Source organism: Cynocephalus volans, chromosome 1, assembly GCF_027409185.1.
Source record: "Cynocephalus volans isolate mCynVol1 chromosome 1, mCynVol1.pri, whole genome shotgun sequence".
Classification (NCBI taxonomy): domain Eukaryota; kingdom Metazoa; phylum Chordata; class Mammalia; order Dermoptera; family Cynocephalidae; genus Cynocephalus; species Cynocephalus volans.
This window is the reverse complement of record NC_084460.1, coordinates 302,006,849-302,024,121: the sequence shown is the minus strand read 5'-3', so window position 1 is coordinate 302,024,121 and position 17,273 is coordinate 302,006,849. Positions and strand designations below refer to the sequence as shown.

The following is a 17,273-nucleotide window of genomic DNA, read 5'->3' as shown; positions in this document are numbered from 1 at the left end:
TTGGTCCCACGTGAACAACACTTGTCCCCAACCCTAATCTAGAAAGGTTGCACTTGGTCCCATGTGAACAACACTTGTCCCCAACCCTAATCTAGAAAGGCTGCTCTCGGCCCCATGTGAACCACACACTTGTCCCCAACCCTAATCTAGAAAGGTTGCACTTGGTCCAATGTGAACAACACTTGTCCCCAACCGTAATCTAGAAAGGCTGCACTTGGTCCCATGTGAACGACACTTGTCCCCAACCCTAATCTAGAAAGGTTGCACTTGGTCCCACGTGAACGACACTTGTCCCCAACCCTAATCTAGAAAGGTTGCACTTGGTCCCAGGTGAACGACACTTGTCCCCAACCCTAATCTAGAAAGGTTGCACTTGGCCCCAGGTGAACGACACTTGTCCCCAACCCTAATCTAGAAAGGTTGCACTTGGCCCCAGGTGAACGACACTTGTCCCCAACCCTAATCTAGAAAGGCTGCACTTGGTCCCACGTGAACGACACTTGTCCCCAACCCTAATCTAGAAAGGTTGCACTTGGTCCCAGGTGAACGACACTTGTCCCCAACCCTAATCTAGAAAGGTTGCACTTGGTCCCATGTGAACGACACTTGTCCCCAACCCTAATCTAGAAAGGTTGCACTTGGTCCCATGTGAACGACACTTGTCCCCAACCCTAATCTAGAAAGGTTGCACTTGGTCCCATGTGAACGACACTTGTCCCCAACCCTAATCTAGAAAGGCTGCACTTGGTCCCACGTGAACGACACTTGTCCCCAACCCTAATCTAGAAAGGTTGCACTTGGTCCCAGGTGAACGACACTTGTCCCCAACCCTAATCTAGAAAGGTTGCACTTGGTCCCAGGTGAACGACACTTGTCCCCAACCCTAATCTAGAAAGGTTGCACTTGGCCCCAGGTGAACGACACTTGTCCCCAACCCTAATCTAGAAAGGATGCACTTGGTCCCAGGTGAACGACACTTGTCCCCAACCCTAATCTAGAAAGGTTGCACTTGGTCCCAGGTGAACGACACTTGTCCCCAACCCTAATCTAGAAAGGTTGCACTTGGTCCCATGTGAACGACACTTGCCCCCAACGCTAATCTAGAAAGGCTGCACTTGGTCCCATGTGAACGACACTTGTCCCCAACCCTAATCTAGAAAGGTTGCACTTGGTCCCATGTGAACGACACTTGTCCCCAACCCTAATCTAGAAAGGTTGCACTTGGCCCCATGTGAACCACATACTTGTCCCCAACCCTAATCTAGAAAGGTTGCACTTGGTCCCATGTGAACAACACTTGTCCCCAACCCTAATCTAGAAAGGCTGCTCTCGGCCCCATGTGAACAACACTTGTCCCCAACCCTAATCTAGAAAGGCTGCACTCGGCCCCATGTGAACGACACTTGTCCCCAACCCTAATCTAGAAAGGCTGCTCTCGGCCCCATGTGAACAACACTTGTCCCCAACCCTAATCTAGAAAGGCTGCACTCGGCCCCATTGGAACGACACTTGTCCCCAACCCTAATCTAGAAAGGTTGCACTTGGTCCCATGTGAACCACATACTTGTCCCCAACCCTAATCTAGAAAGGCTCCACTTGGTCCCATGTGAACAACACTTGTCCCCAACCCTAATCTAGAAAGGTTGCACTTGGCCCCATGTGAACGACACTTGTCCCCAACCCTAATCTAGAAAGGTTGCACTTGGTCCCATGTGAACAACACTTGTCCCCAACCCTAATCTAGAAAGGCTGCTCTCGGCCCCATGTGAACCACACTTGTCCCCAACCCTAATCTAGAAAGGCTGCTCTCGGCCCCATGTGAACCACACTTGTCCCCAACCCTAATCTAGAAAGGCTGCTCTCGGCCCCATGTGAACCACACTTGTCCCCAACCCTAATCTAGAAAGGCTGCTCTCGGCCCCATGTGAACCACACTTGTCCCCAACCCTAATCTCGAAAGGTTGCACTTGGCCCCATGTGAACGACACTTGTCCCCAACCCTAATCTAGAAAGGTTGCACTTGGTCCCATGTGAACAACACTTGTCCCCAACCCTAATCTAGAAAGGCTGCTCTCGGCCCCATGTGAACCACACTTGTCCCCAACCCTAATCTAGAAAGGTTGCACTTGGTCCCATGTGAACAACACTTGTCCCCAACCCTAATCTAGAAAGGCTGCTCTCGGCCCCATGTGAACCACACTTGTCCCCAACCCTAATCTAGAAAGGTTGCTCTTGGCCCCATGTGAACAACACTTGTCCCCAACCCTAATCTAGAAAGGCTGCTCTCGGCCCCATGCGAACGACACTTGTCCCCAACCCTAATCTAGAAAGGCTGCTCTCGGCCCCATGTGAACAACACTTGTCTCCAACCCTAATCTAGAAAGGCTGCTCTTGGTCCCATGTGAACGACACTTGTCCCCAACCCTAATGTAGAAAGGTTGCTCTTGGCCCCATGTGAACGACACTTGTCCCCAACCCTAATCTAGAAAGGCTGCTCTCGGCCCCATGTGAACGACACTTGTCCCCAACCCTAATCTAGAAAGGCTGCTCTCGGCCCCATGTGAACGACACTTGTCCCCAACCCTAATCTAGAAAGGTTGCACTTGGTCCCATGTGAACGACACTTGTCCCCAACCCTAATCTAGAAAGGCTGTACTTGGTCCCATGTGAACGACACTTGTCCCCAACCCTAATCTAGAAAGGTTGCACTTGGTCCCATGTGAACCACATACTTGTCCCCAACCCTAATCTAGAAAGGTTGCACTTGGTCCCATGTGAACAACACTTGTCCCCAACCCTAATCTAGAAAGGCTGCACTTGGTCCCATGTGAACGACACTTGTCCCCAACCCTAATCTAGAAAGGTTGCACTTGGTCCCATGTGAACGACACTTGTCCCCAACCCTAATCTAGAAAGGTTGCACTTGGTCCCATGTGAACAACACTTGTCCCCAACCCTAATCTAGAAAGGCTGCACTTGGTCCCATGTGAACAACACTTGTCCCCAACCCTAATCTAGAAAGGTTGCACTTGGTCCCATGTGAACGACACTTGTCCCCAACCCTAATCTAGAAAGGTTGCACTTGGTCCCATGTGAACCACATACTTGTCCTGAGGGGCTTCAGCAAAACCACGGTCACCAGGTGTGCATGTCATCAAGTGGGCTCCGCGCTGCCAGGGTCAGTGTGCTCTGTTCAGAGCAGAGCTGGCTGAGGGTGTCGCCGTGAGCTGAGCACAGGGGCTGTCACCTCCCCTCATGGAATGTGCTGCCTCGGTGACCGGGCCACTTGCTGCTCAGATGACTGGCGCTCACTCCCAAAGGCCTCGGTGCCCCCGCGGGTCCGCCTCTTCAGGGGCTGCTGCTCCTGCACTGGAAGCCCCACAGCCTCACTCAGTTCCCTGTCCCGGGTGTCCTGACACACGCAGGCTCTGGCCTTGCCAAGGGGGAGTTTTTCTACTGCAAAAAATGCACTTCCATAAAGGCTGCAGCTCGAGTAGAAGAGTCCACGCACAGGCTGGAAGAAAAGAGCCAGTAGGGCCTCCAAGACAGACCCTCCTGGTTTGGACGAGCCCACCAGGGTCCCCCAGCTACGGCCACGTGCAGCCCCTGCCTCTGTGCAAATGGAGGCTGTCAGGGCTCAGCCGTGTCCGTCTGTCCAGACTCTCTGTGCTGCTCTCACGCCTCAGTGGCAGCTGGACTAGCGGCAAAGGGGACTGAAAATATTTACCATCTGCCCTTTATAGAAAATGCTTGCTGACCACTGACCTAGACCCTGGCCCCACAGCCTGCTGCCTACAGGGACTGACCGTCACTTTGTTTCTGTCACTGCCTGTCCCAGAGACTCTGGTTAAGTGACTCCACAGCTCACCCCTGACAAGAGGAGCAGAATGCACCAGCTCTAGTCCAACTGCGGCAACTTTCTGCAGACGCCCTTGAGAAAAAGCAGAATCCCAACAAGGCAACTCTGATGTCACAGACGTGTCCCTGTCTGCCTAAAACTGCCCTTAGCAGAAGGGCAGTGAGAGAGAAAGCAGCTTTCACCTCACGGAGGGCCCCGGTGCATGGCCTGGCTCCACCACCTAGGCTGGGGTGTCCCCTGTGAGCCACGAGCACTTTCACAGAATGTCTGTAGCAGAGGAGGGTCTCTGCCTGTGGAAAAGCAAGGCAGCAGACAATATCATGCACCTGCTTATGGGGCCCTCCTGGCCCAGGTGACAGGCTGTGCCTCGTCACCCAGTGACAGCTCTCGCTGGGCTGCATCCCACCCCTGCAGGCCACAGGTGACGAGCACCATCCTCTAACTGCCCCCCTTCTGACACAGCCAATCCATGCCTGCTCCTCTGGGCCCCTCCCTAGATCCCCTACACAAGCCCAAACCTTGCAGTGAGTCCCCCCGACTCCTGTCTGTGCAGAGCAGCCCTTACTCCGCCGGTGACGACCCAGGCGCTGGCCGTTCATCACAGGAGCCTTCCCAGCAGTCACTGGCTGGTGGGCATTAATATCTTACATGGCACGGGTGGCCGTTTTTCCTGTCCCCTCAATACTTTTCTCACTTCCGGGTCCTGAAGCCAACGCCACCTGATTCAGATATCTGTTTAAGCAGCAGGGCATTCCCGGGACCCTGCAGACCCTTATCGCCCTCAACTGAAATGCGAGGCAGAGCTGCCACAACACCTTGGCAGTGAAATAGTGGCCAGTTGGGACAATATTGGTCCAATATTTGGGCTGACAGCGTCACAAAGACAGAAGGACGAAGGCCGTGGTTCCTGTGTTCCCACAAAGCTGAGACTGGAGAAGCGTTTAAAGCTGTTCTCAGATCACTCAGGGGGGCCCAGGCAGACCAGTCCCCCCCCCCCCTCAGCTCAAATTGGTTGTTTGGGGGAGTCCTGGGTATCCCTAACTGAAAGAACATGCCTGAGCATGCCCACCCCATCCCGGTCATCCCCAGCATGGGAGTCACCCCAGGAGGTCAAGCTGAGAGGACCTGGGGAGTCACCACCCGCTCTGTGCACCACGCTGCTCCTCTCAGCAGGGACTCTGCCCCCGACCCATGTTAGGAGGGATTGAAACCCATCCCCCCCACAGCAGAGACCCATCTCCAGGACTGACCCTGGCCTGGGAGCCTCAGTGCTTAGAGACTAGTGTTTGGGCCCCAAATGTGAGGTGAGCCCCAGTGGCGGGTCCAGGTTATGGCTCCTCCCTATGGAGTCAAAGCCTGGAATTGTCCCGCAGCAATACCCAAGGTGAGCTGAGCCAGGGGAACTGGGGGACACCCCCTCTTCCCCTGCATGTGAGCAGCAGGCAGGAGGGTGAGGCAGAAGGGGACACTGGGTCTGACACAGAGGAGTGACTCCCCATGGCCTGGGGACCACGCACCTGGCTGACGGCCAGGCCCTGGGCAGGATGTGGATTTGGGAGGCAAGAACAGCCCAGCCGACCAGCTTCTGCCCTGATCCTCGCCCCACGCTGCTGAAGCCCAGCCAGGGGCTGGCTTCCCCAGTGTCAGGGCTCTGGGGTCGCCCCTGCTGTCTGAGGCCAGAGTAGAGGCTCCATGGGCACAGAGCCACAGAGACAAGCTGTTCTAAGGGTGAGAGAACGTCCACACAACCCACACAGACGGGTAGCCTCAGGCTCCCATGTCTCCAGGGCCACAGCTGGGATGAGGGTTGCAGAGGCCAGAGGGACCTGCCCTCCAGAATCTCTCTCTCAGCTGGGAGGCCGAGGGTGGCCCACAGCTGTCTGCAGAAAGGCAGGCTGCTAGCCAATGCTGTGGGCAGGGTCGTGCGGGACGGGCGGAGGGGAGAGGCGAGGAGAGGCTCAGACAGGCCGGGGCTGGGCAGCCTGGGGACGGGGGAACGGGGCAGGGGCTGGGCTGTGAGCCTGGCTCGCTCCCTACTGCTTCCTCCCCTCACCCAGGCTCACCCCATGCTGTCGGAGCACCCACCTCTGCTCCCCAGCCCCACACATCCCCAGCCCATTTGGGGGCTCCAGCCTCCAGCAAGAGCTCCTCAGGACTGTCTCCTGCCTGGGCTTCCTTCTAGAACCCACTGCCCAGTTGCTAGCAGAAGTGCTTGTGCTAATCCTTGACTCGACTCCAGGCCAGACCCTCTGGCTCAGGTGGAATCGGGGAGAGGCAGGGTACCCCAGCTGTTCACTCTGAGCCCCTCCCTAGCCCTCCATCTGAGGGACCAAGATACGGGGGCACAGACATGTCATCGGGCCACTGGGCTCAGCCAGTGACAAACATGAGGACCTTGGGAGCCTGAGCAGGGCTTCCCAAAGGAGGTGTCTCTGGTGAGACCTTGAAGGTGGAGCTGGTCTGTCTACGGCCAAACCACCCTGAACGCGCCCGATCTCGTCTGAAGGTGGAGCTGGTCCAGTAAGGGGACAGACAGCCCTTCTATCTGTACCCAGGGCTGTGCTGAGCACTGGAAATGCTCACCCCTGTCAGTCCAGCAACGCCCCCTTGAACAGATGAAGACATCAAGGCACGGAGATAAATGACTTTTCCAAGGCCAGGGATTCGGGATGCACGTCCCCCCGGTGTGCTGCCCTCCTGGGACGGCTCCTGCCACGCTGCGACCTGCGGCGGGGGTGTCAGGGCCTTCCTCGCCACGCGGGCTTCCCAGCAGGAGGGATGTTTGCTTGCTGGGCCAGTTCCCAGACTTTCATTTCTTAAGGAGAATCCAGGTGACCAGCCAAGTGCGGAGAAGACTGAAGGAAGCCGGAAAGACTGAGCCAACGGACGTGGGGAGGACCCGAGAGGTTGTAGAGGGTGTCCCCTGCAACTGGGCGCCTTTGTGGCAGTCCCGGGAGACGTGGGGTGGGAGGGAGAGGGGTGCCAAGAAGAGCCCCACAGGTTAGGGAGCAGACTCCTTGAGGCTCTTTAGGAACCCAAGTTTCTAACCAGAAAGGAGTTTCTTCAGCATGACTTTGGTGGCCGTTTCTCTTTAAGTGTGACACTGCGGAAGACTGAGCACCCTGCAGCTCTGGGGCCTGTGAAGAGAGACCCTGAAGCTTCCAGTGGATCTTGGTGTCTACAGTATATTCCACAGATTACAGGAAAAACGTGTGTTTCCTTGACATGTCCCCACTACCTGCCAAGGGGTGGCGCCCTGGCACCCAGAGGGTCCTCCCTGCCCTGAGCATTTGAACAGGTGGGGACAGAAGTCGGAGGTGAAACCTGGCACGGATCAGGTCCCTCTGCATCACGAGCCTGGGGACCAGGGTGGGGTGGACAAGCTGTGCAGAGAGGCCGCTGTGCCTGAACACAGGCCAAGAGAGCCCTGCGGTCGCAGCCCGTTAATTTTCCAGTTTAATTCTACTTGCTGAGGGCAGCCCCTGGCCCCAGGGCCCATAAATAGTCAACATGCACCAAGATCACAGAGCGCTCAGGGAGACTGTTTCTCACGGCTCCTGGAGGAAGGGAGTGGGTTCGCACCAGCGGAGGCCGGGCTCCCGGGCAGGGCAGCGGCCAAGATCACGCCTGGGCCCCTCCCGTGCTCTCCTTGGCTGCCTGCCCCTGGGCATTGAGGTCGTGGTGGTCACACTCAGGAGCACCCTGGATCCGTCCCCAGAAGGGCCAGGCCGTGGCAAGAATGCCCCTGCCCCCTCCTGGGACCCCCTGGCCACCGAATAGTAGCCTCTGCATCCAGGCAGCACTTCATGTTGGCAACCTGCAACCTGGGAGGCCACCTGCCCGGAGGCCGGCACCCCCTGGACATTGGGGCAGGCCGCCCCCATGCACTGGGCCAAGGGCTCGGCCAGCAAGGCCACCTGCAGCAGGAGCAAGCAGAGCAAAGTGTTGCCACATGGCCACCACCACAGAGGGCCCTGAGGATGCCGGTGACGGTGGGGGCAGCATCTGTGTCCACTCATGGAGGGGCCAGCGCCTGCGTGCAGCAGCAGTTCAGGACAAGCAGCAGGAGGAAGGAGAGGAGCTGGGAAGACAGGAGTCTTGGTGCCACCGCAGGTGAGGCCCTGGCCAAAGCAGAAGCATCCCCAGCACACAGCCAGGACACCGCAGGGCAACAGCCCTGAAGACCAGCAGCCAGAGGGCCACACAGGGGAGGGTGCCCTGGCAGAGGGGGCACTGGGTTGGCACCTGGGTGGGCAGGCAAAGGCGTGATGCAGTGCACACTCACGTGGGTGCAGGTGTGCAGGAGCCCTGCAGGACCCTGCCCAGCCCCAGCCCCTTGCCACCCGGCCCAGCCTGTGCAGGACCCTAGGCAGGCTCAGCAGCAGCAGGCAGTGGGCCACCACAGCTCAACGGTGTAGACGGGTCCCCGTCCACCTGCATGTGCAGAACATCCAGGGCACCAGGCCACCGAGCAGCAGGCCCAGCACCAGGACGAGGCAGGTGGAGACGCTGGTAGCCGCCTGTGACAGGACGCACCTGTCCATGCTGCAGCTCTTCCCGGGATGCAGGAGATGGTGCGAGAAGGCGGTGAGGGCCACAGGGAGCCAGGTCAGAGGCCGAAGCCCACCCGCCCCACCTGAGCATGCAGAGACTCAGCTGGTGGATGTGAGCCTGGGTGCTGACCCCGCCCAGGCCTCACCTGGACCTGCAGCCCCTCTCTGCCTCTGTCTCTCTGTGTCTCTGTCTCTATCTCTATTGCTGTCCCTCTATCTGTCTGTCCCTCTGTCTCTGTCTTCCTCTGTTTCTCTGTCTCTCTCTCTGTTTCTGTCTGTCTCTATTCTTCTGTCCTTCTCCTGTCCCAGCCACAGGTCTCCTGCACAGCTGGGCCAGGCTATCCCCTCCCCTGACCCACCAAGGCCCTCTCTAGACTATGTATGGGCCGTGGACCCCAGCACCTCCTTTGCCCTGGTGGGTAAACAACGGGCCCTACCCCCTGGCCTTGTACCCTAGGCCGGGACTGGTGATGTGCCAGGCAGGGGGCTCCGTGGGGGTTCAGCTCGGCCTGAGAGTCTCAGCCTCAGGGCTCTGCACCTCTCTGCCCAGTTGTCCTGCCTGCTCTGGCAGTGTGGCCTGGGAGCAGGGCCCTCAGACTCCTGGCAGGTCAGCCCACTGTCCTTCCCCAAGACCCTAGGACCCCCACCCACCCTCGGGGCCCTTCTGAGGAACCAAAAGGGGTGCCCAGCTATGCTCTGGGGCTCTTGTTCTGCAGGAGAACAGGAGGGGCTGGCAGCCGGGGCCCCTTAGGCTGACACCCCGTCCGTCTCTCCATGGGTGTGTCTGTCTCCACGGCCCCCGGCCTTGGCCCTCCACCCCAGGCCCTCCACCCCACTCCGTGATGTCATCTCACCTCGTCTCTGTGTCCCTCCCCTGGCTGCTTCTCCCATTCACTTCCCCTCCCCAGCTCTCTCTATGCCAGAGACTCTGTGTACAGCAATTCCTGAAGCGCCCCCTCCCGACCCCTCCAGAAACTCATCCCATATGCTCAAAACAGAAACTCACTGTCCCCTCCCACCCCACACTTGGCTGCAGAGCCGAGGACAGCTGCCCCACTCAGGCCAGGCCCTGCCCTGGGAAGGACAAGGCCAGATGAGGACCAGCCCCACACCCTGTTCCTGGAAGACCCCCCTGGCTGCCAATGGGGGGAGGGCCGGTGCTGCTGGCCCGGCTTGGGGTCGACACACCGGTCTGGGACAGTGAGGACCGCCACCTCTGTGCTCTGTGTGAGTGAGGGCTTTCAGCCAGGTCAGACCTTGTGCACAAAGATGGTCACCTGGGGGGAAGAGGCAGCCACATTGGCAGCAGCTCCTGACATGCCGACCTTCAGGCTGGCTGGACGCTACCTTCTGCCACCCCTCCCTCAGAACAGGGGCAGCCCTGACACGGTGCCCCGCACAGCAGCCGCACTGGGCTGACCTGGAGGGTGGGCAGTGCCCCTACCACCACCCTGGCACCCACGTTGCCAGAGCTTGCAGTAATTTCCCAAGCAACTAATGTCCCGGTCCCATTCTGCTTGAGGACGTTCCTTTTTCCCCGCACTGATCCCTGACTGACACGCCTCCTGCACAGAAGACTGGAGATGTGCTCTCAGGAGAAACTCCACGGAGCCTGCAGACCGCGGGGACACCAGGCACAGAGGCAGGTGCTGTTGGGTCCCAGCTGAGAACAGGAGACTCCATGAAGCTGCCTGTAATGACCAGCATGGTGGCTCCTTCCTCCCCAGACCCCTTCTCCCTCAGTCCCCCTGCACAGGGCTCAAACCCCCAGCTGGGGACACGAGGAGCATCACGGAGAAGCCGAGCCGTCTGCAGACACTGACCACAGCTCTCGCCCGCACCGTCAGAGCCTGGACGGCCAGAGATGGCAGAAGCTTCCTGAGAACAGAAGGAAGGAAGGAGAGAGGAGCAAGGGAGGAGGGGTCAGGACACAGGAGGAGGAAATCAGAGGTGACAGACAGCGAAGGCAGCAGGGGCGCACTTGGCAACAGCTGTGGGGGGCCCCCACTCAGCGAAGAAAACCAAAACCGGGGCGACTGATGCCACAGCGTGAGCGGACTTCAAAGGGACTGCGCTGAGGCAGGTCGCTGGACGAGCTGGTGCCGCTGCGGGCTCCACTCACGCGGAGCTCCAGGAGATGCGAGCCCGTGGGCAAGGCCCGTCGGGGGCTGGGGGCAGGAGGGAACTCTGGGGTGATGACCGTGGTGGTGGCTTCACAGGCGCACACATATGTCAAGATGTGCCACGGTGCACCCTGTAACTAACACAGCTGCTGTGTATCAGCTCTACCTCAGTAAAGTTGTTTTTAAAAATAAAAATAACCAAAAGTGATATCCTCAGAGACCCGAGAAGATGCATCCATCAAGTGAGAACAGGATGGTATTTTTAAAAAACAATATCGCAAACCAGGAAAAGCTCTTGAGCAATCACTGAAATAAAACTTCAGTAAGAGAGTTGGGGAATAAAGGTGAGGGGGTATCCCCACAAGGCAGAGCAGAAGATCAAAGTGACGGACAATAGAAAAAAATCAGACAGACAGAAGGTCAGTCCCCGAGCTCCACCCCCTGGCTCGTGGGAGTCCGGGTGGCCGGAAGTCACCCAAAGAGAGAAGGCCCCCCCAGAACTGGGGCTCCGGTCCTCACACAGGAAGGGCATGCCACGCTCCCAGCACAGTGGCCAGGGCACAGCATCGTGAAACTCTAGTGCTACGTATAGAGAAACATCCTAAAAGCTTCCAGAGGGGGAATATGAAGCAGATAAAACATAGGATTTGGGGAGTCAGATGGCACAGAACTTCCCAACAACACCGTGAGCATCTGTCTGAAAATTATCAGCCACCTAGATTCTACATCAAACCCAGCTCCCTGAGCAGTAGCAGCTTGGCTCTGGGCAGTCCTCTAGGTCCCTCCCAGTCCTGGGTCTGTCCTCTGCAGCCACCTCTGCAGTCCTCTGTCTGCTCCTCATGGCTGCAGAGGCCAGCACTCCCTGGGAGGCATGTCACCTGTAGCTGACAGCCCACAGGTCCCTGGCTGTTCCCAAGTCATTTGGGTTGCCGAGCTCTCACCAGCCCACCCCTCCTCCACACCCTCCCCAGGGTGCCCTGGGCCCGTGACCCGAGCCAGATAAAATACCCCAGGAATACCCCTAGCAGAGGAGGATGAGCTTGTGTGCCCCACGCTCCTGCTGATGTGGCCTCACCATGAACCACTTCTCCTTCGGGTGCCTGCTCCTTGCTCACTAATGGAGACTCTGATCGTAATGAGTGTGCCGGCCCCCCAAGCCCTCCAGGGGGTCTGTGTCTGTTCTCATACTGGGCAGATGCTCAGCCCAGCCCGGAGGCTGACTCGGGGGCAGGACGCTGAGAGCGTGTGGTCGCGGTCAGGCTGGGCAGTCAGCTCTCGGGACACTGTGCTGCTACCTCTGTTTTCTCTCTCTGCGTTCCTTCAGGAACCTTGTGGAAGTCCAGCTGCCTCCGCCATGCTGGGAACCAGGAGGGGCAGGAGAGAGAGGGAGTGTGCACCCTGTTCCTGCCGTGCATGGGGGGCTCTGCGCCTCTGCCGGGGCCGGTGCGGTGCACGCGGCGGGAGGCCCTGTAGAGGCTCTGGCAGGGCCACTTCTCCCTCCTGCAGCTTTTGCTTCCTCCACCCCGGTGAGGACAGCCCCAATGGGCACATGTGGGCAGTCAGGTGGGGATCAGCCCAGACCCGTGTGCTGTGCCTCGGAGCCCAGAAGTCCTCCTCCAAGCCGAGGTTTGAGTCCAGGCTCACCCTGGTCCAGCACCCACAGGAAGCCTCTGGAAAGCTCTGATCATTCCAACTCGAGTTTGGGTGCCCGGCCCCAAGCAGCAAGGCACAGGAGAGTTGCAAACCAGCTGGGACGTCCCTGCTTCTGCCTGGGTGGGTGCCTGGACCCTGCCTCTGCCAGACACGGCTCCCGGCCTTTCCCTGAAGGAGGGACCAAGGGACCAAGGGACCATGCTCCCCCATGAGACCCTGGCCACCTCCTTATCTGCCAACCTCCCAGCACCCCCAGTCTGCTTGACCCGTGTCACCCACCCTAGCACAGCTGTGCAGCCCCAGCCCTGCCTTGACTAGAGAACTGGGCTGCGGGCTTCTAGCGAGGTCCTTCCAGGAGATGCAGACAGACCCCGCCAGCTCTCCAGATGGGTGGGGAGTGGGGCAGGGAGGTGGGAAGGGGTGACAGGGCCCAAGGAGAAGAGCACCAAAGTGAGAGCCCCAGAGTCCTCTGGGAAGATGTCCCCTTGGCCCTCCCAGCCACAAGCTCCTTCCCCGCCTCCTGCCCATCATGTGAGGGCAGCATAGAGGCCCTGACAGGATGACTCCTGGGGGAGAGCTTTATTCCAGCCCTGGGGGCAGCAGCAGAAAGCCTGCAGCAAGGCCCCACCCTGCCTGGCAGTATGCCCGGCTCTGGGGTGGTGGGTGTGTGGCTCCATCTCAGGGTCCCTGGGTTGGCCTTGGTCCGGCCTCAGATTCTGCCCTTGTCTCTGACCCCAAGGGAGCAGAGAAGCCCTCCAGGCTCCATGCCTGGGTCATCCCTGCCCACCTGGGCCACCTGGCGTGTGCCCACAGCCCACTGTGACCTCAGGGCTGATCTTGGGGCTCCTTCAGCAGCAGGCAGCACCTCCAGGAAACCCAGAGCCCTGGTCCACGTCACCTGTGGCATGTTTCCTAGGCGACGGTCACACACAGAGAGTCCTGGCCCCTGCGGGCCTTGGCACTGGGGTCTGCAGCCACAGCGTATGCCTCCTGGAACTCCTTGGCCATGTAGTAGTAGCAGACAGCGTCCAGGCAGCAGTTGGCATCTGAGAGCTTGCTGGTGACCAAAAGGGCACTGCGGAGAGCAGCCGGGATGCCACAGCCAGGATGAACGTGCAACCCCACAGGGACTTGCACCGTCAACACTACGTGCAGGGGCAGGAAGCAGACCACAAACACAACCAGGTTGGCCCAGACCATGCGGGTGGCCTTGAGGGTGGCCTTTGCCTGCGCCGGGCCGGAGGCCGGCCTCCGGGCCAGGGCGGTCACCACCTGCAGAGAGCAGAAGACCAGCACGGCCAGCGGCAGGTAGAAGCCCAGCAGCGAGAACACCGCCGTGCTGAAGTTGCGGGAGCGGCTCGTGAAGCAGAAGCCGCCCTCCTGCACCCCCAGGAACCAGCGCAGCCCCAGGAAGACGGTCACCAGGACCCAGAGGACCGCACACACGGCTGCAGCCTGCTGCGGGGAGCGGAGCCTGCGAGCACACAGTGGGTGCTTCACTGCCACGTAGCGGTCCACGGCAATGGCCATGACCAGGCTGATGCTCAGGTACCTGTTGGTCAGGTAGACGGCCTGTGAGAGCTGGCAGAACAGCGTGTCCACCCCTGAGGGGTGCTGCAGCGTGTACAGCATGAAGGGCAGGCTGCAGACCAGGCAGAGGTCGGCCACCGCCAGGTTGGTCATGTAGACGCGGGTCTCCGTCCACCGCTGCATGCGGCAGCAGAAGACCCAGAGCGCCAGGCCATTGAGCAGCAGGCCCAGCACCAGCAGCGCACCCGTGTAGCTGTAGAGGATGTGCGTGACTGCCGGGGACCAGACGGGGGCACCGGAGGGGCTGCAGGTGTCGTTCATGGTCCTAAGACTGCTGGAGGGGAGCAGGAGGTCAGCAGAGAGCAGATGGGGGAGGAGTCTGGGACAGGCCCTGCCCTCCCCGAAGCCCCACCCACCTCTGGCCAGGGATGCTGGAGGAGGTGAGCCCCCACCCACATCCCCCAGCCCCAAAGTCCCCTTTCCAGAGAAATCATAGGAACCAGGAAGAGCTCCAAGTTACTCTCAAGGTCTAACTCCTGCCCACTGGACTGGTGGGGAAACCAAGGCTGCCAAGAGAGGCTGGTGGGTACAGTGAGGCAGGTCCCTCTTCCCCATCTCCTGACGCTCCTCTCCTGGGATCTGCCTACTGCTGGGAGGTGGAAGGGAGGCGAGAGGCCTGCACGTCCACTTCAGCCCCAGCCTTGCCCCAGTGTGCAGCTCTCAGCAGGGAGAGCAGAGGTGGCGCCACCAGCCAGCCAGCGGATCCGAAGACCCCGCCCCAGGACAAAGCCGAGGGTGGCCTGCTGCCCCTCCACACCCTCCTGGTCTTGGGCAGAGGTCTGATGTCCAGGTCACAGCAGACTGTGGATTCACCCTGATCTGGCCTCCCCACAGCTGGACCACCTTGATTTCCCCACTGTAAGGGGACACTGGTGGCACAGGTGTGGCATTGCCTGGGATCCAGTAGGAAGGAGAGGCCAGCGAACGGGCTCCCTGGGACACAGGCCACTTCCTCACGCTTTTCCTTCTGTCTGAGCTCTAGGAAGCGCGGGTGGCAGGGGATGGGGGGTGGCTGGGAGTGGCCTCTCCCTCACAAGCACCGGCTCCTCCGGGGTGTCCTGCGGGGGCTCTCTGGGCCCTTGAAGGCGGGGGATGGAAGGGGAGCGCTCAGTCCACGGGGGTGGGCAGTGGGCCCAGACCCAGGCTGCTGCCTCTGTTGCCCGATCCCTCCCTCTGGCCTGGAGACGGAGAGCCCCCAGCCCTGGACTGCAGTCGCTCAGGGTCATTGGTGCTGGGGCTGGCTGGGGCTTGTTTTCTCCACTCAGTCCCTGGGGAAGCCCCAGGCCCACAGTCTATTAGGAAAGCAGGGCATACTCGCCAGCCACTGCAGCGTGGTGAGCCCTCCGCCCTGTGTGAGGCTGCGGGCCCTGGCCGTCCTCTCTCCTAGCTTTGGAGGGATTCTACTCGCTTTCTCTCTCTGACTCACAAGTACACCTCATGCCAGCCTAGTTCTGAGGCTCCTTGGAGGGACCCTGAACCAGGCCAGGCTCTGAGGACCCCCCCAAACCCGCTGGAACCAACTGCTGGACCCTCCTTTCCTGTCTGTCCTGTGTTCCCCACCGGAGCCCACCCAGAAACCCTCTGCGGGCCTCCCACCCACCCAGAGTGCTGGGAACCCGCTCTGTTTGGGAGGAGCTGCTGACTCCTCCAAGCTGGGCAGGACAGCGCCCGGGCCTGGCGTAGCAGCCGTGGGCTGGGGGTGGGGGGCTAAATGCGACCAGCACCCCGCACTTCCCACCTGAAGTCCCCCCCATCCCGAGAGTCCAGGGTCAGCCCCCCACCACTCTTGCCCCGGGCTGGCTGGGGAGGGGCGAGGACATGGTGGGAGACCAGTGTGCCTTCTTCCCCACCAGCGGGGCCCTGGGCGGTGAGGACAGTGGGGCTCTTGGGCCTGGCCCCCTCCCCGATGTCCACCTCCCCCGATGGCTGCATAGGGGCCACACACACCCAGGGCTGTAACTTTCAGGTTAGCCTCAGTGTGGCCCAATATTTTGTGAGGGAAAATTTTAAAAATCTACCTGCAGTCTTTAAAATTTCTCACTTATAACAAACACTGAACGACTCGGGAGAAGAGTGCACAGAGCGACGCCTTGAGGAAACGCCTGCTCACGCGCCCCTCGCCCCTGTCCTTTGGGGAGCCTCCAGAGAAGTTCAGCAAGTCAAGTTCCCCGGTCCAGCCCAGAGAGCATGGGGTCCTGGACGCCACCACAGGGGGCACATGCCCCGGCTGGCTCCTGCCTCAGGTATCCAGGCCGGTCACCCTGGCGACCAGCAGCCCCCTCCACATGCACCCCTGCTCAGGGAGCTCATGGCGGAGTTTGGAGAAGCTGCCGGGGCCCGCTGGGTTGGGGAAATGGTGACTTCGGGCCCTACCACTTCCTGCGGAGGCTGTCACGGGAGAGAAGCCAGCGGCACCCCTCCAGGGCCTGCTACCTACTCCCACGGCAAGACCACACCCCACCCAGCCACACCCAGCCTCCTTCCCAGCCCCCCTGCTGTCTGGACAGCGGATCCCATGGTGCTTGGGTGACCTGGGATCTGTTCTAGAGACCCCATCCTTGGGCTAAGACCTGGGTGGGGGCAGGGAGTGGGCACAGACCCCTGTTGCCCGGGCACTGTCAAGACCATCCACCCGGTGGGTACTCTGGAGCTGGGCCCCCATGGAAATACCCCAGCACCCAGGATGGGTGTGAGTGAAACTGAATCACAAAACTTCCTGCTCACATACGGTTGCAGCCCTCAGACGCTTTCCATTCTAGTTTTTAAATACCAGACACTACACACAGAAGAGATTTCAGAGTCCCAGTGAGATGGGAGTCCTGACCCTGGAGACCCCTGAGTTACTGTGCACTTGCTCCCACGCTTGGTGACCCCATGCTTACAAAGCATGTCACCCTTGTCCAAATCTTCAGCCCCTGCACTGAGCTCCTGGCAAAAGATGTACCCTTGAGACTCCAACCCACCATCAAAGCCTCACCCTGCTCTGAGGCACCCCAACACAGCCACACCCTAATCTGAGACCCCCCAGCACAGCCTCACCCCACTGAGACCCCCCATCACAGCCTCACCCTGCCCTGAGACACCAATCACAGCCTCACCCTGCCCTGAGACCCCCATCACAGCCTCACCCTGCCCTGAGACACCAATCACAGCCTCACCCTGCCCTGAGACCCCTCATCACAGCCACACCCCACTGAGACCCCCCATCACAGCCTCTCCCTGCCCTGAGATCCCCCATCACAGCCTCACCCTGCCCTGAGACCCCCCATCACAGCCTCTCCCTGCCCTGAGACCCCTCATCACAGCCACACCCTAATCTGAGACCACCCAGCACAGCCTCACCCCACTGAGACCCCCCATCACAGCCTCTCCCTGCCCTGAGAACCCCCATCACAGCCTCTCCCTGCCCTGAGACCTCCCGTCACAGCCTCTCCCTGCCCTGAGACCTCCCGTCACAGCCTCTCCCAGCCCTGCGACCCCCCGTCACAGCCTCAA

General features: G+C 60.0%; 1 protein-coding gene across 1 annotated transcript; it reads right to left on the bottom strand.

The window, feature by feature from the left end:
* Positions 1-13,100: 13,100 nt before the first annotated feature.
* Positions 13,101-14,039, bottom strand: GPR35 (G protein-coupled receptor 35). The gene has a single exon (XM_063087019.1). The coding sequence runs from the start codon at positions 14,037-14,039 to the stop codon at positions 13,101-13,103; it is 939 nt and encodes a 312-aa protein (XP_062943089.1).
* Positions 14,040-17,273: the final 3,234 nt, after the last annotated feature.

Bases quoted from the DNA above. Each gene is read 5' to 3' on its own strand.
- GPR35 (XM_063087019.1), bottom strand. From the start codon at position 14,039: ATGAACGACACCTGCAGCCCCTCCGGTGCCCCCGTCTGGTCCCCGGCA.